Source organism: Drosophila melanogaster, chromosome 2L (assembly GCF_000001215.4).
Source record: "Drosophila melanogaster chromosome 2L".
NCBI lineage: Eukaryota > Metazoa > Arthropoda > Insecta > Diptera > Drosophilidae > Drosophila > Drosophila melanogaster.
This window is the reverse complement of record NT_033779.5, coordinates 6991197-7012820: the sequence shown is the minus strand read 5'-3', so window position 1 is coordinate 7012820 and position 21624 is coordinate 6991197. Positions and strand designations below refer to the sequence as shown.

Sequence of the window (21624 nt, the reverse complement as noted above, 5' to 3'; positions counted from 1 at the left end):
CCTAGAAAGAAACCATTCTAAATACATGAATGAAAAGGCACATTTATTGTTAAAAACTTGTTTGATTTTGAGCTCTTTGCACTAATTATGATTCAATTGATCTGTGCACTTATTACCCTGCTTTGAATTTGGTTACCGGTCTGGGCAGTTGTTTGCGTTGAGTTTTCTTTCCTAGCATCCCGTTTGGCCTGTTTGGATTGGCACATTAGCATATATCCAAACAGGATATGCACAAGTTTGCTCCAAATTCATTTGGTTCACCATGTAGAAGTTCCATATGCGCCATGGTTGTTATATTAATCATCTTCCGAGACATCGGGCGCATAAAGATCAAATACTTCGAGGAATTGGGCCAATTTCTTGCCCATAAATCCGCCCAATATAATGCCGGGTATAACTGTGATGAAAACAGCGATGTACTTGTATTTATTGTTCTCCTTTCGAATTTTATTTATTTCTTTAAAGTCCTTGAAGTTGTCTCCACGAAATGGCATTTTTGTGTTTTTATTTCGGTAACTGATTTTAGTGTGTGTTCGGAAATGGAATACGACATTATTCTGATAGAAATTTCAAGACTTTCTCCGGCCAAATTGGGACAGGCACGCCCCAGAACCTAAACGCGGATCCAAAACCCTCATCGGAATATTTGAGTGTGCGCCCTATATGGAACTTCCGTTCTGCTGGCTCAAACGACTGATTTTGTCAACCGTCTGATCGTCCCTCTTCAATTGGCTTGCAATTGTCTACATTTCCGTCTAAGGAAGGGTATTGCCTTTTATTTTAATATTCGACCTGCAGCAGTGTTGTGTTTGTTTGTTGATTAACGGAGCGTAGAATAAAAGGTGTCATTTGGAAAGAATTTGTGTTTTCAAAAGGAATTGTAAAACTAAACAAGTTTTAAATGTAATTAGATAGTTCCCTTTATTCATATTCCCTTAACTAATGCTTTAGCATTAGGAAAACTAAATTTCCTTTTCTACTTCCTAAGAAGTCAAGACACATTTTAATTGCACCGAAATAATAATCATGACCTGTTTTTGAGAAGGAAGTAAAAACTTATTCGAAAATGGATAGATGGGAGTCTAATGATCGCGTGTACCCTATAATTAAATTGTTTTATTCCAGTGGATGTGTAAATTGGATCGATTTATCTGCTTTATATTTCTACTGGAAGCAGTGCATTATTTATCATCATTTTCGTTTTATCTGTTTACAAGCATTTATTTTTAATTTGAAAAGAAAGGAAGTGAAAAGCTTAATAAATCATTCTTGTTAAAGGAATGATAAACTAAAATTAATTAACTCTAAATTCGGCTATTCTCATCGGCTAAGTTAATTGGTTTTAACCAGGTCCAAGTGCAAACAATGGTATTTAGTTAAGATTGAGTTAACATTGAATAATCATTTACATACCACAAATATAGAATTGATTTTTTGTCTAAGAATCCCAGCTGACTTTTCATTGATGGTTTCTCACTGTTATCAAAATTTTTCTTAAGCCCCTTCAATTTGCCTTTTTGGACTCTTCATCCACACAGAGATAAAGTGTTCCTTAATAGAAATCCTTCGGGTTGGGAAATCCCACCATAAATAGTAATTGTTGTGCGCAATTCTATAGAATTCCTAAGAAACGAGTGCGAAATTCCTTTTAGCGACGGATGTGACGTAAGGTTACATATACGAACAAAATATAAAAAGGCATAAGATCTTCTAATGGCCATCGATACTAAAAACAATGAATATCCTTGAAGCACTTTGAAAACTATACACACAAAAAAGGATAACTTGCGGGAGAAATTTTAGAAGTTATTTAAAAGAGAAGATAATCTTGATTTGAAAAAGTACCTGCAATAACCCTAACTATTAAATGAGTAGTTTTTGTTGATCATTTGTAGATTCCATTTCCGTTTAGCATTTCGCACGTTTTGCACAGTTTATGACTTCATAAAAAAAATAATGGGACAAGAGAGAGCAGTGTGTAACCAAACAGAGGCAGCAAGAAGTGCCAAAGGATTCCAAGGGCCAAGTGTAACAATCCCACTTTTATGGTGCTCTCTACTTTGTTAGCCAACCCTTTTAGCAAGTTCGTTGCTTGAGTCTTTCGTTCGGCCACCGCTTCCGTTGCGTGCGAATGTTTGAAAACAGCAAGCAACCCAAAATCAAGGGAGGGTAAAAACCCACCTCCGACTTCACATGTCCTCGGCAATTAAACGAAATTTCCCAAGAAACAAGGACGCCGCAGCTAATCCCGTCTAGGCGGTGTAGCCCACGCATTTGGCCAACATCGGTTAGGTAGCGTTTGTGCGGCGAATTCGCAGTGCCGGCTGAGATTACCGAGCCATCATTTCGGCCGAATTCGACGGCGGCGAATAACGATCGGTATGCCGGTTGTTTTTTCGCCGACCGATAACCATAGAAATGTGAAAAAAACCTAAGAAATACGAAGCTTTTCGGGGCTTCAGTATGCCTTCGACTGTGGCGCGTTGTGGACGTTAAGAGGCTGCGGCGAACCCGAACTCTAGACAAGTGTATGTATCGATTCGACTGGGTTTTCTTCAGTACGGCAGTGAGTGAGTGAGTGAGTAAGTGTGAGCGAACGAAAGCCGTTAAGAAGTCTGGCGAGATGAGGCTAGATATACATATACAGTGAGCCATAGGAAAATCTGTAAAACGGGCACGTTAAGCTGTTTTATTTTCCTCGCCTCGCAGTCTTACGTTTCTACCTATTGCCGATCGCCTCTACCTCTCTTCTCTACCTTTTTTTCTGCTTTCTGGCCCGCTCTTCGCCAGTTTCTTACCATTTTTGCTGTCGTGTCTTGTGGTCTTTGGGCGAGTGTAGACGAGTGTGTGTATGTGTGTGTGCGTGGACTGAAACTTCAGGTGCAGACCGCGTTGATTTGCTGAACAAGTTTCAGTCTGAGTTTGGCCTTCGTGTGGTACAGTACATGGTACAGTAAGCGCTCCCCGGATCTGCAGATCTCTTTGTGTCCTATAACAATAAGTGCTTGTGCATTTTGTGAATGTATTTGCCTCGAAACTGGATTTTATTCGATTGTTTTGCCCAGCAAAGTGTTTGATTTTGTGCCTGTGTTCGTTGTACGCTGGCTAGCGAAAAAGGATTTCTGTGCATTTTAATGGAGGCGCGTGCTTGGATCGTGTGTGCTCTATGAGGAAACTGACCATTAAATGCGAAGCAGCAAAAAACAAGAGGAATTTTAAATTGAAAAAAAAAAAAGTGTAATAGATTAACTGCAACACAGAGGACAATACTACGAAATCAGTGAATATATAACTAACATTAAATGCAAGAGTGGTAGAGATACGACAAATTAATGCGAGAATTTCTTTAGCTATTTTATCAAATGAAGGATAGGAAGTCAGCAGTAGTCCGCTATAATAATTTTATGTTGTTTTTAGCCGAGTTGTTGAACTTCTAGTATAATTTGTTCTCCCTGTTTTCTTTGCCAGCCGTTCGGTTTTTACCAGTCCATTAACTTGTCTGTGCCTTTTGCACTTTACTTTGCCAACTGACATTAGACTACTTGTGTGAGTAAGTAGTCCATCCATCGGGAGTAACACACTCGGGTACTCACTTCACATGCCAGCTGCGCATTTACGCTCCCATTAACCGGGTAGAAATAACAAACTTACGGAAAAAGAAGCCACAACTGCTACCAGAAACTGGCCAACAAGTGTTTTGCACAATGGCCAAAAGAAACAACCACAAAAACTAAACAGAAAAAAATATATAGAATGCAGTTTTGGGGTTAAAGTGAAACCAACAACATTTTTGACTTACAAAAAGTTCGTGTCTTAAGTCATTTGTTTGGTTGTCCAATCGTAGAGACCCAAAATCTCAATAGGAATACTTCTTGGACTATCCTCACCAGATTTTCACCTAATTAACATAAATATTTCTTCGAACATTTTTGTGAACTCAATCCCAAAATGTTCCCAACACATTTCGAAGACGTGCTGCGACTTCAGACGAGAATTCTTGGACTTACTTGTTTCGGATCTCTGCCACGGCATGCATAATTAAACAGACCCATCCCCATTAGACAAACTATAGATAGTCAGGCTATCCGATCATAAATTACATTTATGTGACGCGTTTTCGTTTAGCTCAGCTTTTATTTTAAAACTTTTAATCAACTTAAATATCTACCAGCAGTGCAACACTGGCCTTGTACATTTAAAAGTTTAAATAAATAAAAAGAAAACCGCACCAATAAGTTGCCATAAAAAACACTGACACCGCCGTCGTCGCGAAAGGGAAAGAAACCGTCGTTATTGTCGCTTTTGTTGACCTCAAGGATAACCAGCTGACATGCCACATAAATTGGAATACTAGCAGTCGCGAACGATACGTATCGAACATATATAGTGGTTATATACAGCTAAAGCTGCATTTATAAGAGGTGAGTTGCATATTGAAATGGCAGCGAATGAGTCGGAAAAGAGTGGCAAAGTAAAAAGTGTAGAGTGGAAATGCGGGTTGGATTGAATACTAAGTATAAGTATTAGTCTACCAATGACGTTATATTCTTCTGCTTTTAAGCTGACATCATTGCATACCATCACTCTATAATACCTCATAACTATCAATCAGTAAGCCAAATGAATTAAAAGCCAATCTCAAGACACGCCTTATTTTGGCTTCAGTCATTGCGCAAAAATCCGATTAATTATGCATATGTCTACATACAAATTAAGCCATAAACAATGCCATGCTTTCGTTTTATCCAACGATTTGCAATGAAACTTCGTTTTAATTGTGTTTAAATAATTGATTGATTCCCATTGATTGAGCAAACAATTGGCGTATCGAGAGTGGTTATGCTGTATTCCATATAAAGCCTCCCATATGGATTCCCACTTATCCACAAAAAGTAGCACACCCGAACAACAATAAGAACAATTTCTGTTACTTTCTATTAAACAAAACCTAAAAAATGCTTCGATTGTCTGCCGGCCGTGTCTGACTCGCCTTTGTTGTCACATTCATTCAATAAAGGCCAAGTCGGCTTCCCTATACCCGTACCCATACCCATACCCATACCCGTACCCCCAAAACTCCATCGAAAAGTCGAAAAGCGAGAGCTACCCAAACAGTTAACCTCAATTTCAAGACGCACTCGGCGCGCTGTTGTTGTTGTTGCTTAATAACAGAAACCGAAACAAACCATAGAAGTAGTAGAAAATTTCACTCAGACCAAAGTGAAAAGCAGAACAAATGCAAAAAGCCCTCATCACACTTGTAAACAAGCCACAAAAATTCGGTGTTTGCTTTTTATATCGTAGCTCATTTTTTTTGGCAAAGCTATTTGGCAAATATAAATAAACTGGTTGCTTTATGGAAATTGCCATGCCATGATTAGGGATTCTCTCCGGAGATGAGTTCTACTTAAGTCATTTTCATAACTTGGCAAAAGGTATCGGAACAAGTAAAACTTGTTTTAGCGCGTGCTTTATGCCTTAGTCGCTATGGCTTAGTCATAATTTGTATATTGGTATTTGGCTCACAGCATACAAGCGGAAGTTGTGGCTAAAATGTGTGTTAAGAGTTTAATAGGGATTGCAAGCAAGAGAAGTGAATGCAAGTTTGTTGCCTAAGTCTTTTGATTTGTGTGGGCTTCGCTGGAAAACTTTTGCTACAAAATCGTGAATGGAGTTGGAAAGTTATTTTGTGACTCCGATTTTTTTAAAGTCTTGCTCGTGAAAATTTAATTCAAATTAATTTTTTACCTAACAAAGGTTTCGGTTTCACTTGTATGATCTAATCCACCATTTCGCAGGAAACAATCCCCGAAAGAAACGCCACAAAGTCATCTATTATTTGGGCTATGACGAGTTCAGCATTAGATTCTTCGACCTTTTCTCGAAGTTTGATAATTGGCAGCTGATGCCAATGTATCGGCAGGTAGATACACACAAACACACCCTAAAAAACGAGCAATAACAAAGGGTACGTCCAGAATTTAATTCACAGCAATACCAGGTAAAGACCCATCTTCAAATCCCTACTGAAAGTGCGAGAAGTCAGTTGAAATTAGTGGAATGAAATGTATTATGGGTCTAGTTTATTAGGACTGATGGGTCCTACGCATGGTTCACATGAATGACAAATCTCTTGCCGCATATCAAGTGTCAGTTGGCCATTAAAAGAATGGAATGCCAGGGCGTTGTCGGCGTTAGTCTTAAGAGAGATCCATCCATCAGCGGTCTGATCTGGACCAAGATCTTTTCCGACATGCTAGTAAATTATTATAAAGAGAGAGATAGAGATGGCTATTTGCTGCATGTCTGGCGTCCATCAAATCATTAAATAATTATAGCCATTTGATTGGGTTAATAATTTTCAAATCATCAACTCTTTCCCGGCAACGAAAGTTTTCGAAACTGTGGATCTTGATTTTCAATTTTTGTTTATATTGGGATTCTCAACTTCCGTCTCGGCGGCAGTGAAAGTGCCTTCAAATGCCAAACTCATTCTAAAAGCGAATTAATGGTCATTGCAGCGCTCTCTATTTCTTCGCGGCAAAAAGCAGCTTAATCATGTTGAAAAGCTGTTGACAATTTCATAAGTTTTCCAAGGTGGGCGCTTTCTCGGCGCCATCAGCCATTGCTCGTCGATTAGTTACAATTGCCACAAATTTTCTTTATTTCTCCAACTCCATCGCCATCGCCAGCTTCATGTTGTGTGCGTTTTCTGTTTTCTTCTTATGTTTTTAATTGTGAGAATTGTGTGGAAAAGTGGAGCTCACTCGCCGGGAAAAGCGAGTCAAAACAAAAACACATTTGACGCTGTCATTGTCGACAATTGTTCAAAATGGAAAAATGGTGATCGGGCTTAGTGAGGTGAGCTGGAACTGTGGAAATGCCCAGCGGAGCTGCGTTCGTAATCCAGCCAAGTTATCAACTTCCATCTAAGCGCTTGCGATTCTCCCAAGCTCCTCCTCCATTCACTTTCGGACTATCTGCGTTTTTAAGCTGCCGAATCTTCAAAATATAATTCACATGACCGCCTCACACCGCATACACACACACACCCATCCCAACACAATGATCCCCCCCAACTGACTCTTGGCCAGACTTTTGGTCTGACTTTTGACTCGGTGTGCATACTTCTCGTAACCTGTTTTTTTTTTAACTTGGACGCTCTTGCCTTTTTGGCTGCATTCTTGACGGCTGTGCGTCTTCGAGTCACGCAGCTCACGTCTTCGGTTTCAAAAAGTCGCTAACCAAAAAACAGAATTAAGATACTGATACTGAGCCCGCGAGGGTCTTTGTGTGCGATAGTGATACTCTGGGGGAAGATATCTAGAGGATCTGTTGACTTGGCCTTAATTGGAAGATATATTTATTCATTTTAAAATATTTGAAGTAAATAAATGTTCTAAAAATATGAGATACAAATTGGAATCTTTACTTGTTTATGTTTCCATGCATATTTTGCTTATTTTTATTCCCATGACTTAAATACTTATTTACTGTTTTGATAGCACTTCAAGATATCATGGGTGTGCCATCATTCCTTGCAGGTTTTTATTTTTATTTAAAACCAACCATTGCTTTCTGTTTGACAATCCGCTGACTTCATTTTGGCACTCAAGTTGGTGGGTGTATTTAATTGAGTTTTTCTGCCGAGGTGCGGCCCATTGCACCATTTCACCATTGGGACTCAGTCATTTGGATTCAGTTACAAAACCATCAGCTTGCGGCAATGGAAAACAAACTTTTCCTTGTCTATTCACAAATTAAATATTAATTGCGCTCATCACCCACTTCGAAGCCCCGCAGCGCTTCTTGGCGCTCTTTTTTTTTCCAGCTTGTGAAAGTGTTGGCCAGTGGAAATCACTTGACCATTTTGTGAACAGCTTTCGACGGCTTCGGCTGTACATGAAAACAAATGAATGTTTTGCTGCCGAAGTTGCTGTTGGCGGTATACGCGGATAGTGAAAAGTTTCAGTTGCCTGGTTTTAGTCGAGAAAAAGCGTCTCGATGGGAAAACTAAACATGTTTATGAATTTTGCTTGGCTATAACATTAGGTGACCAATGGACAACAAACCACAGAGCAAACCTTCATAGTTCATTAAACGATTTTATTTCCTTCGCCAATAGAAACGCCATTAAACTCTCATTGGTTTGGCCACAAACATTTCATGTAACCCAAATACCAAGGCGAAACTAGTTCATTGGGTCCCTCCGCCAATCGGCCAGCTGCCCAGCTGGTTTTTCTCCCCGATCTCCCCAAGATCTGCTCCCTGCGGCTTCGGCTACCTGACCATCGAAATTAAACACAAATTTTTATGTTGAACCGAAAGATCAATGGCTGCAAGAGCAGAAAAAAAAGAAATCACAAAGTTCGAAAGAACATAAATTTACATAAAAATCTGGTTTCTTCTGAGTGTTTCTCGTTTTCCTCATGCTTTTTTATTTGAAGTTCCATAATGGTCGGTTGGATTATGGAGAGCTTCAGCCCAATGAGAGTGAGTCTGATTGAAGAACAAAGGTGCCGCATTTTATGTACAATTTTTAAGAATTACGAATAATTTTATACACCTAAAAAAATCATATCATATCTCGAAAACCAAAAGAGCATCATTTATTTAAATCAATTTATTAAATTGGTTGTAGTAAATTTCTTAAACAAATTGATCAATTTACATTGATTTCCCACATAAACGTATCAATTGGATTGAATGAAGCCAATGCTGTATTTATTGCACATTAAGCTGTCGAAGTCAGATTGATCTACTCCGCTAGATTGTTGTCCCCCCGATTAATGTTTCTCTAACTGATCTCAATTGAATCGCGAGCATCCATCAAATTATAGTAAGTCATTGAAGACTCGTCGGTTCTCCATTTCATTAAAGCACTTCACTTAAGAGATTGGACTCTTTCTCTAAAGGCAATTGATCCTCGTTTTCTGTCCCAGTTTCCTCTCTCTCTCTCTCTATCTACTTCTTCACTCCTTGGACACAAAAACAACTGACTGACACCGTTAGCCAAAAACTCAATTTGTAAAAAATGGTAAAAACCAATTGACCTTCAGGCCAAAAGAAATCAAAGTATAATAATATTTGGTCATTAGTTGGGCAGGCACAATAACTGAAAACGTGTTTTCCCCCGTTGGCCAACATCGATTTGTGTGGCCAATATTGGCACAGCCAAAAAAAAAACAAAAGGAAAACCCGGTACGAAAAACGCTGAAAATGCCCACCCCAGGCAAGTGTACACAAGTGAAAGTTCCGACTTTACTTTGCTGGAAAAACGGTGGGCTCGTGTGAAGAGGATGGTGGCTGATGCGAAATGGAAATGGAAAACTAAAGAGCCGTCTTTAAAAGGCCTCTAAAAAACAAACCGGCAGCAGCTGCATTTCCAATCACCAAAATCGAAAACCAGCGGCACAAAAAGTTCATCAGAAATTATGTACCCCGTTTGACTTTTACCATTTGCTCAACTTAGTCATCATTTTAAGGTATTCGTTTTGATTTAGCTTGTGTTTGTACTTTGTTGTTTTTATTGCTCACTGGCGGCTGGCTAAATGTCGAAGGTGTCATCAATAATGGCTGCATACTGAGCCATTGGCAACCGGTTTGGTCACAGATCGTTCAGTTTTCTTGCTTGATATTCGTTCGGCACACATGTAGTGTGTTTGCCTAGAAAATATTTGAATTTTGATTGCGACTGAAGCAGCCATGAGTCTCTTCCACACTTCTTGTGATGCAGTTTTCCTCTCCGCTTGATGGCGAGATTGCGAAACTGGCAGCTTCGATGCGGATGGAAAAGGTTTTTCATGTTTGGGCTTGCACAACGCTTTTGTTCTCTAGGTGGCCGATGATGAGTGGTTCTCTTGTTTGGAGGCTGTCAAGTTCGTTGCCTAAGTCTTTCGTTTATAGCAAATACCCTATGACCGACGCTTATCGGTATTCACACGCGAGTCGCGCAGCTTATTAAATCAACTTTAATTTGCTATCTCCAGTTTAATCAACCTTTAATCGGTGTCAGCCATGAGAGTTACGAAAATCCACACTAAACGACTTGCCATGCCGCCCATTTTCATGCTAATTTTTTGTGAATCTTTCGAAACGATTGTTAAACGATGAGCTTAAGAAAGACACACCGATTGGGATTAAAATACGTGCATTAAATCAAATCCAAAACCTTTCACTCTCGCTTATTTATATGCTAAATGGGTAGAGTATTTTTACTTTTTTTATTACTTATTAGTCAAGCCAACATTTGCATACGGCGCATGTAATCGGTTGCAGTTTGCAGTTTGCGCGAAGAATTGGAAATATTGTTTCCAAAGCCTCTTCATTCGTGCTGCCATCATTAGCTGATGTTATATAATCAGCTGCTGGCCAAACATTTTCCAGGGTATTGACTTCTGCCAGTTTAAAGTCTTATTATTTCCTTGGGCTATCAATTAAAAAATTCCCGCCCTGAATAAGCTAAAGTTATTACTTTACTTTATTTAATTATGAAAACAATAATAATTTATGCAAAATATTATAAAATTTCACTATAAACTAATATTAAAGTGGCATTATTAAGCTGATTGCTTGCAATTAATAAGCTTCGGTTAAATTACATATTTTACGGAAATACAACGTATTCCCACAACTAATATGATCATCTCAACTGTATATTTAAATATTAAATTTCATTAAATCTTTGGCAAACACACCTAATGTGAACAGTGATGCTGTTTAGCCTTCAATGGACCCACAGATTTCACAGTCAGCTAATGACAATGCTGTCTTTGGCTCGGTCAAAGACTCCCTCCCACCCACGCCCACTTCCCTGCCCCTTTCACCATCGTAATCACCAAATGTGTGCGCTTCATTAAACAGCAAAGTAAATAAATGTTGGCTAAGCCTCTATAATTTTTGGCGCCTTTCCGTTGAATGCTACTGCTGCTGGCGCAGCCTAGACCCGAGTTTAAGGTGGCTCCGTGGGACTTGGCTCACCCACACACAAGTGTTTGGGTTGGCTGTTGGCCAAGTGGATAAACAGTTAGCTATCGAAACAAGTTAGCTGTTTGACGGCTGCAAGTTGCTTTCTGGGCCAAACCGCATAGTCGACTAATTGCACAAAAAATGCGGCTTGTGGCCTGCGGCTTTTCAGCCAGCTGCAGTTGAAGTTTCAACTCTAAACTGAGAAAAGTCAGACTCCCGGGCAAAGGAAAATAACGCATTGCATAATTCATTGCCCTTTTGCTTAAATTAGTATTTTAATTAGAAATAAACATAAACAAGAGTTGGCATCGCTATTTTTCTTAATTAGCGCTGAGTGGTGCGTGCAGTCTTAGCTTACTTGCAAATTATTATTGTGTGCTGCCTTTTTTTTTTGTCTTCAATAAGAGCCGCCAAGACCTGTCTCAGTATAAGACGCTTTTCAATGACTTTTTATTCACCATCATTATTATTATTTTGTTTTTTTTTTTTTTTGGGATTTAAGCCTTTCATTCGCATGCAACAAAGTTATCTAATATTTCGCCGTTGTGTTGATGTTGGGCTATCGCATTGCAAATGAAACATGTGGCAGGGCGTTTGCCTTCGCGTTTGACTAAATTTTATGCCCAGACTGAGATTTCTCCCAGAGACAATTTGCGGAAGTTGTTAATGGACTTGATCTGCGGCTGGTCTGAGTTTGAATCTGGGTCCAGGAGACTGCGCTAGTTGCGTTGTGGGGTTTCGTATTTCCAATGCAGTAGAGAAACACAAAAGACTTAAGCAACAAACTTGAAAGTTAGATTATGAAATACGAAAAATGGTGGTGAGCCTAAAAATTAATTTTATGATTACAATAATTAAATAAAAATTCATTTATGTATGTTGAAAACAACATTTAACCATGGCAAATTAAATGACAATAGATCATCCGAACCAATCTCAAACTTCACCCCAAATTATTGGGGCCATAATCCAGCCTCCACCCCAAAACAAGTTCAGTTAGCAGGCAAGCACAAATACAAACTATATCAACATGCAACTGTACTTCTTGTGTTAGCCAGTCTATAATTACTAGGCAATAACGGCAACCTTGCGCCTCGATCTCCGTTTACAAAGCGGTGGAAGGTGACGAGGGGACGATCCCCGCGAACCCCACCCCAGAAAACCCAGACCGACTTTATTTAGCTTTGGATATATGAATGAAAAGTCTCACACACACAGATCACACGACTGCAAACAAGTTCAGTCGCAATCGTGATAAATGACAGTCAAATCGGAGTAACCTTAAACTTTGTATTGGTCAATATAATAATTTCTAACCCAAATTTTAACTCTTGACGCGGGCTAACAATTATTTTTGAGTACAACAGCTAATCAGCTTTATTAAAGGGGTGATTAGGGCAAATGATGTTGAAGGTTTATTAAATAAATTAGATGGACAACAACAAGCATTCAGTTTTAAATATTCCTTTAGTTGCATTAGAAATTCCCCCCAATAAAAATGATCATAAATAATTTGCTGTGCGTGAAAGTCATCTTTCAAAAATTCCATTCTCAAGTATAAACGACGCACTAAAAAGAGCATTAGTTTTATTTATGGCTCACCTGCAAATTTCTAAGGGGAGAGGGCTTAGCTTAGTATATGCGAATTCTTTTGCAGTTCTGCGGTTCTCGAGAAACTTTCCAAAACCGCATTCGCTAAACGCGATTCGCCGCAGAAACACGTGCTCATATCGAAATTTCAGCCGGAGTCTGAGTCAGAGTGGCATAAATTTGCTAATCATTACCTTTTATCGGATGTGAAGTGTGAATGAGGCAACCGGTTTCTGTGATTATTCTATTTTTCTATTTTTTTTTTGGTGGCCAGGGCGAGGCCGTAAACTAATTTAGCCCGGATTATTGAATTCGACTCGAAACTTATACTTATTTTCACTCTTTTTTTCTGATTGCAGATTGGCAAGAAACCAACGCGCTTAACTGGGCATTAAATCGGGCCAAAATGAAACAATCGACGGCAGCCAATTCGCATTGGCTGGCCGCTTTGCTGTCGTCGTTGCTGCTCCTAAATTTGCTACACTTAATTGGAGCCGACGAGGCGTTTTCGTGTCCCAATGGTAAGTTAGTCCATTTAATCATATTCACCTACAGCAACCCGAAAAATGAAGTACGAATTTCGAATTGCATTTGAAACACGTGCGTTTGCAGCGGACGCAGGTGTGGCCCAAAAACCGAACCAAAACTTTTCGCATAAATCAAAAGCGTATATGTATAATTTTGGCCAAGGCAGTTGGAAACGGATTTGTTTGGGTGTTAGTCTGTCTATTGGGTGTGCTTCAAGCTGGCAATTATGCCTTTAAGAATTCTTTGTCTTTGTCTTTGCCTTGACTGTTCTAAGCGTTGTTAATGGCGTAATTGATTGTCTTTGATCGAAGCGTGGTATGATGAACCATTTCCGGTTGTTAAAGTGTCTGTGTAGATTTTAAACTTCTCAACTTGAAAGGCTTACACATGCAACTGGAATGGAGAAATTTTAGCCGATGGAGAAATTATCGACTAACAACTTAAATTGGTTAATCTCTCGTTACATTTTTTTTTTAATTTCACGGTTCTTTTCGATAGATTAACGATGACTGGCGGAGTTTTTACGCTTGATAATCCAGCATAAAGAACACAATTTCCTCAATGATAAGCAAATAAAACAACAAAAGTCGATTAAGTAATTTTCCTGATATTCACAAAGAATCCAATTTATCTAGTTCGATAATTTTCTAAAAATGGCATTTTCATGTTCATGCCATTTAAAGCTTATCATGATCGTTTCTAACCGATTCGTTCCTTAAAAATCAAGTTTATCAACATTGGAATTTATTCCTCAGTGTAGGCTTAGCCATATTTGTGTCATAAACATATCGCATACGTTTGTGCTATAAAAATTCTTCGACTAATGACAAAATCCACTAAAGCCAATAAGCAACCTGCTAAACGAGTTAGCACCCAAACGAAACCAACAAATAGAATCGACAGAAAAGAAATACAATTCGGTGAGCTGAAGAGTGTGCAGAAAATGTGTACATGACGGAAGTTATGGCCGGGCTAATCAATCAATACGAAGGGGGGAGTCAGCCGCAGGGTGGCTGAGTTAGGGCCATAAGCCCCTTTCACTTGGCATTGCCGCCTACAACACCTGAAAAAAAAAAACTATGCGGCAGCAAGTAGCCGATAACGGTTATTACATATGCCAAACTTGTTTCTCTCCTCGTCCATTACCATTTTCTCTCGTTCGTAGAATGCCATGACAGCATATATAAGTTATTGCCCTGCAATTGATTCTCTAACATCTTGTGGTTCCACATAGTCTCCGCTGCCATCAACGCCAACGAACGGTTAAGCGCGACATCGACACTTCTGCGCTGCGCCGCGGCCGACGCCTGCTGCGCCGCTGCCGACGACTTCACTTGATTGCTAGGGACTTAGGGAAACATTTTGTACGCTAGATTTAGTTTCAAATGATAAATTGCAATAAACGGTCGCTTGCGATCTTCAAAATCAAATCGATAACTGTAATTATTAACTGGCGCCCGAACAGGGACCAGCGAATAAACGCGAACGAAAGACAAAATTCTAAGTCGCGGAGCAAAATCAAAATTTTGCTAAAAAATATTCGTTGGTTAAATTGTGCCGAAGAAACTCCCGCGAGTTATTAACAAACAAAATTCACGGTCGGCTATAAAATAAAATTGTTTGAGAAAAAAACAGATTTTCCGGAAGAGGAAAATACTTATCGGCATAGCATTGCCCATTGGTGGATCACAGTTTCTGTCAGGCCAGCCCGCAGAAAACCTTCTTTGGAGTGCTGACGTGGATTCCCCAGTAGCCCAGGCAAAAAGGACAACATTCACCCAGCCAGGAGGAGTGACCGCAACAATTCTATGTTAAATAAATGCAAAACGAAGAACAGCAATTTCATCGAAAAGGAGAAGGAAAAGTAGAAGTAGAACGCCGAGAATAACGGAACTACAGAAGAGCAACACGGATAACAGTTAACAGTGCAACCCAAAACGTAACGGCAGAGGTAAAGACGACGAACGGCAGAGAACGGCTGCGTGAACCAAAGTGCAGACAAGAAGGAAAAAAAAAGAACAACAACAGCACAGCCGTAGCAGCAGCAGCAGCCCGCCAAAAAGAACAGGAATAAGAACACGTTGACGACGAAGAAGCTGAAGCTGAAACAACCGAAGAGGAGGCAGAGAGACTACAAGAACCTGGAAAGTACACTGGAAAAAACATCAGCAATTTGAAATTCAGGCATCCACCCATAATAAAACATAAGTATACCAAAAAAAAAAAAAAAAAAAAAAAAAATTTAAGTATATTATTATTATTATATTATTATTATAATATTATTATTATTATTATATTTTTATTATTATATTATTAGTATTATATTATTATTATTATATTATTATTATTATATTATTATTATTACATTATTATTATTATATTATTATTATTATTTTATTATTATTATTGATATTATTATTAATACTATATTTTCAACCCAGTTCCTAGAGATCTTCTGAAAGGAAAATTTTCCTATTTACTGTTCCTTTCTGGTACACTGTTCTCAAAGCAAAATAACCGCGGTGAGCTAAAATTTATTGCATGCAAAAATAAAAAAAAAAAAATATAAAAATAAAAAATAAAAAAACAAAAACAAAAGATAAATAAGCAAACACATACACACGCATTCCATATTTTCTGCCCACAACTTTTGTTAAGTTCAAATTGGTTTAGGCTTGTTTTGTGCAGGTGTTGTCCGAATTAAAAATCAGTATGGCAAATCCTAATAATATAATAAGACCATCAGCTTTTAGTTCAAACGAAAGACCGGTGCCCTCAGAAAGACACGACCTGCCTGAACAGCATCGCGTAGACATGAGTGTCGAACAGTTGACAGCATTAATTGGCCAAACGGTGGCCCAAGTTTTACCTGGATTGATAAAACAAATGAACAACAATACTCTTGACTTTACTGACGTGAGCGACCAGGTCGTCGAGCCCGAATACAGAAATAATTTAGCGGACTTTGACAGGGTGCCTGATATCGTAAAATCGATCAGGGAATTCTCTGGAAATCCAGCAGAATTCGGGTCTTGGAAAAAGAGCGTTGATAGAATCATGGAGACTTATACCCCATTTGTGGGTACTCCAAAATATTATGGTATACTTCATACCATAAGAAATAAAATTGTTGGAAGTGCTGATGTGGCACTCGAGTCCTACAGCATTCCGCTGGACTGGAAGGCCATGTCGAGATGTCTCACTCTGCATTACGCAGATAAACGGGACATAACTACCTTGGAATACCAAATGTCAACTTTGGTTCAAGGCCACCAGCAGTCGGTGGAAGACTTCCACCAAGACGTCTACAAAAATCTGTCGCTTATTCTAAATAAAGTCGGCTGCATGCAAATGAGCCGAGAATCCGAGCACTTTGTTACAAAAATGTACAGAGAAAAAGCTCTGGATACTTTTATCAGAGGCCTTCGAGGAGATTTACCTCGCCTTTTGGCAATAAAAGAGCCAGCTGATCTCCCCTCAGCTTTACATTATTGCCTTAAACTTGAAAATCAAACTTTCAGGTCAAACCATGCGGCGAATAAGGGTCAACAGTCGAGTTTCAGAGGAAACGAAAAACCCATTCCGGCACCCCGCAATTTTCAGCCGTCGAATGCCTTTGGCCATCGACAGCCTCCACCGGTCCCTCCACGACATCCCATGAGGAGACCTCCACAATATTTAGGCCAGCCATTCCCGGCGCCAAGGCAACACGTGTCTAACTTCGGTAATGCACCGTTCATTCCACCCCGACAAAACTATCAACAGCAATGGCAACAATACAATGCCCCACCCCGTCCCTTTGCGACCAAACCACAACCAAGACCAGAACCAATGGACGTGGACGGCAGTGTACAGACGCGAAACATTAATTATATGAATAGACCACACTCGGACATAAACAAACGACAAAAGAACTACAACATCCAAACAGTGAACATGAGACAGCCAAGTATTGAAGTAACTGGGTCCAGTTCAAGCATGACAGGCTATCAACGGTCGATGCAAGATTATGAAACCCAGAACAATATAAACAGCACACTAAATGAATACTGTGATGGACAAATAGACAATTTGGACAGCGAACAACGAGACCACGTGTTGCATTTTTTAGAGTAGAAGACTCCTCACTACCATACTTCGAATGTAGAGTGGGGAGTGGAAAGGTTTTAAGGGTGTTGATTGACACAGGCTCTAATAAAAATTACATCCAGCCCAATTTGGTGACGAACGCGATACCAAATAACAAGCCTTACATAGCTGATACTCCAGGCGGTGATGTAAAAATATCGCATTACAAAAGAGCAAGCCTTTTCGATTTCGAAATAAAATTTTTTTTGTTACCAACGCTGAAGACTTTTGACGCCATACTTGGCAAAGACACAATGAAGGGAATGGGAGCGCAAATTGATTTGAAGAACCTAACCATGACACTGGAAAACGGGAAAAGAGTTGTTCTCAAAGAAAAACAGTTCGAGGCTGTTAGCACAATTAGTCCGAGAATAAAACACTTAGAGGTGGAACAGAGAATGATATTGAATAAAATAATTGATTCGTATCCAGGTCTCTTCGCAGACCCGAATCAAAAACTAACCTACACAACAAGTGTAAGGGCAGCAATCCGAACTATATCGGATACGCCAATATACTCAAAATTCTATCAGTACCCAATGTCTCTTAAAGACGAGGTACACAAACAAATTTCCGAACTTTTACACGATGGAATCATTCGACCCTCAAGGTCACCTTACAATTCACCAGTGTGGATTGTACCAAAAAAACTCGACTCCTCTGGCAAGAAAAAATACAGGGTGGTAATCGACTATCGAAAACTTAACATGGTAACGGTAGCGGACAGATACCCTATCCCTGACATTAATGAAGTGTTGGCCCAATTGGGAGACAACAAGATTTTCTCAGTGCTCGATCTGAAAAGTGGGTTTCATCAGATTCTTTTAAAGGAATCTGATATCGAAAAGACCGCCTTCTCCATCAATAATGGAAAATATGAGTTTACACGACTCCCATTCGGTCTGAAAAATGCACCGTCAATTTTCCAGCGCGCACTGGACGATATTCTTCACGAACATATCGGTAAGATATGTTTCATTTATATTGACGACATCATCATCTTTAGTAAAGATGATGAAACACATTACCAGAACCTTGACACTATTTTCAGAACTCTTCAGCAAGCCAACATGAAATGTCAGTTGGATAAATGCGAGTTCATGAAGAGAAAAGTGGAGTTCCTAGGCTTCGTCGTGTCCGACAAGGGCATTGAAACCAGCCCAACCAAGGTACAGGCAATCTCAGACTTTCCAATTCCAAGGACACTCAAAGAACTGAGATCATTCTTGGGATTATCCGGATATTACAGGCGATTTATTCCTAACTACGCTAAGTTAGCAAAACCACTTAGCTCGCTTTTGAGAGGGGAGGATGGTCGAATTTCCAGGACATTATCGTCAAAAAAATCCGTCTCCCTTAATCGCGAAGCAATAGAAGCCTTCAAGAAATTGAAGAGCAGCTTGGTTTCTCCAGACGTAATACTCCACTACCCGGACTTTAAGAAAGAATTTCACCTAACAACGGATGCTTCCAATTTCGCAGTAGGTGCTGTTCTTTCACAAGAGAACAGACCCATCTCATTTTTATCGAGAACACTCTCGAAGGCGGAAGAAAATTATGCCACGAATGAGAAGGAAATGTTAGCCATTATCTGGGCTCTAAAAAAGCTAAAAATTTACCTTTACGGTAAAGCAAAGGTGAAAATCTTTACTGACCATCAGCCTTTGACCCATTCTCTCAGTAGTTGGAATGGAAATGCGAGGATTAAGAGATGGAAAGCATACCTTGAGGAATATGACTACGAAATTTTCTACAAGCCAGGCAGAGAAAATACTGTAGCCGACGCTCTGTCCAGAGGACCGACAGTCGAACAAATTAACACAGTAGCCTCAACAATGCACAGCTCTGACAGTTCGAGCCATGGGCTGATACCTAGCGTTGAAGCCCCGATAAACGCATTCAAGAATCAAATTTTCTTCAGGGAGTCCGAGTCAGAGAACTACTCATTTAGCATTCCATTCCCGACATTTCAAAGGCATTTAGTAGATCGCAACTTGTTCACACCCGATAGTCTCTTGTCAGATTTGAAAGAATATCTTAACCCATCCGTGATTAATGGAATTTTCACATCCGAGGATGTAATGGGGAAAATTCAAATTCTCTACCCCATCCATTTTCAGGGTTTCAAGATTAGATTCTGCCAAAGCAAAGTCAAAGACCTTGTTAACGAAGCCGAACAAGAGGAAGAAATACTTAGGACACATAACAGAGCACACAGAAATGCTGTGGAAAATAAAGCTCAGTTGTCCGAAAGAGTATACTTTCCTAAAATGAGGAAAAAAGTTTCGGCTATCGTGAATCAGTGTTTGGTGTGTAAGACTGCTAAATATGACAGACATCCCACGCATCCAGAAATAAGACAAACTCCCTTGCCAGAATACCCCGGACAAATTATTCATATTGACATCTACTCGACAGAACGACATCTGGTGCTCACGGCGATTGATAAATTTTCCAAACTGGCCATGGGAAGAGTTATCAAATCCAAAGCTGTAGAAGACATTAGGAAAGCCCTAAGAGATATCGTGTTTTATTATGGAGTGCCTAAATTAATAGTAATGGACAATGAAAAGTCCCTCAACTCAGCCTCTATCAAATTCATGTTGACAGACCAGCTGGGTATTGAGCTCTACAAAGCACCTCCGTATAAGAGTACAGTAAATGGACAGATAGAAAGATTTCACTCCACACTCTCTGAAATAATGAGATGTTTGAAAGGAGATGGAACACATAGGGGCTTCGAGGAACTTCTCGATAGGGCCATCTATGAATATAACTACACTGTCCATTCTGTCACAAAAAAACGACCTCTAGAGGTGTTCTTCGGCAGGATAGCTACCGTAGCTCCAGAAAAATATGAACAAGCTAGACTGGACAATATAGACCGACTTAGGCAAAAACAGGAAACCGACATAGAATACCACAACCGGACAAGAAAGCCCATAAAAACCTATATCAAAGGGCAAGAAATTTTCGTTAGGGTTAATACAAGATTAGGTTCTAAGTTATCAAGTAGATTTAGGAAGGAACTAGTTAAGGAAGACCGAAGTACCACAATATTAACAGAATCAGGGAAATTAGTACATAAAAGTAACATAAGATCATGATTGCTTCAGAATAATTACTGTGGCCACATCGATAGACAAGTAGAACATAGAAACATTAAACATACTGATTAACGTAACCACGAGAATTAAATTTGAAACGATTCGACTTTGACAGACGAGTTGGCCATAGGTTTGCAGAATTAGATTGGGCTCGTGAAAGAAGAGATTGCGTTGTGAATGCGTTTCTGCGGAGCGAGTTTAAATTGAATGAGACCAGTAGCCTACTTGAAAACAATATACCGATTTCTGCCTTGACGGTCAAATAAATGTTAAAACTTTCACACGTTCTCGCTTTACACAACGGAACTACAATTTGAATGCCATTGAAATCTCCATATTGAATCAGTTAATTCCTTATTTCTTATATTTTAAAACATGATCAGTAAAGGAAACTAATAATAATAAATAAATAATAATTTAATTTGAATAATAATAAAATTTACCAATTAAAGACGAAATGTACGGAATCAATGCCTTCTGCAAAGGTTCCAATGGTCTAAAAATATGTAGATATAAATTCATTAGTAATTTAGTAAAAACCAGAATTTTAATAGAAGCAATCAAGTTGTCAATGCAGAACACATCCGAGTTGCACAAACCTCGAACGCACGCAACAATAAACACCTGGCATTCAAACCATTAATGCTGTGCCCAAACTACCACGAATCACCCCACCAACGATGCGACTCAAAAACATCCCATCCTTATGATGACCGCTCGAGGACAAGCGTCAATTAAGAGGGGAGGAGTTATTGCCCTGCAATTGATTCTCTAACATCTTGTGGTTCCACATAGTCTCCGCTGCCATCAACGCCAACGAACGGTTAAGCGCGACATCGACACTTCTGCGCTGCGCCGCGGCCGACGCCTGCTGCGCCGCTGCCGACGACTTCACTTGATTGCTAGGGACTTAGGGAAACATTTTGTACGCTAGATTTAGTTTCAAATGATAAATTGCAATAAACGGTCGCTTGCGATCTTCAAAATCAAATCGATAACTGTAATTATTAACTTATATATAGAATATATATATATATATATACTCCATATGAAGAATTCCCAACTCCAGACTTGGGCCCCACACAAACGAGATTTCTTAACGGTTTTCCGCTGCTGCAGTCGTTGCTGCTTATTTTTTTTCACTTAGCCGACTTACTGTGCACAGTGAGAAAAGTGCCATGTTATATATTTTCCATGTAAATGCAGTTCAGGAAATTTCAGTCAATTTGTGCACATTTGATTACTTGTCGATTTTTCTCTCAGTGCACTTCTCCTTGGCTCCAGCTTGTACCCGCTGTGCCAC

General features: G+C 39.4%; 2 protein-coding genes across 7 annotated transcripts in view, besides 1 other annotated feature; one reads left to right on the top strand and one right to left on the bottom strand.

Moving 5' to 3' along the window:
* Positions 1-17: 17 nt before the first annotated feature.
* CG43321 (uncharacterized protein) lies at positions 18-559 on the bottom strand. The gene has a single exon (NM_001258996.2). It carries the CDS (start codon positions 492-494, stop codon positions 297-299), a length of 198 nt encoding a protein of 65 aa, NP_001245925.1. The 5' UTR covers positions 495-559; the 3' UTR covers positions 18-296.
* A 1902-nt stretch (positions 560-2461) lies between these two features.
* The window catches only part of uif (uninflatable), a 37532-nt gene continuing 18369 nt past the window's right edge, over positions 2462-21624 (top strand). For 2 of the 6 annotated variants that reach the window (NM_001144332.3, NM_001258994.2), the window contains exons 1-3: positions 2912-2948; positions 4175-4421; positions 12918-13079. In NM_001144332.3, coding sequence (NP_001137804.1) covers positions 12965-13079 — 115 coding nt within the window. In that variant the 5' untranslated portion in view covers positions 2912-2948; positions 4175-4421; positions 12918-12964. Of the gene's footprint in view, positions 2529-2911; positions 2949-4171; positions 4422-12917; positions 13080-21624 lie in introns of those variants that run through there. The other 4 variants (NM_135247.6, NM_001258993.2, NM_001258995.2 and 1 more) reach the window with 3 other exon arrangements.
* Positions 14273-21334: a mobile genetic element.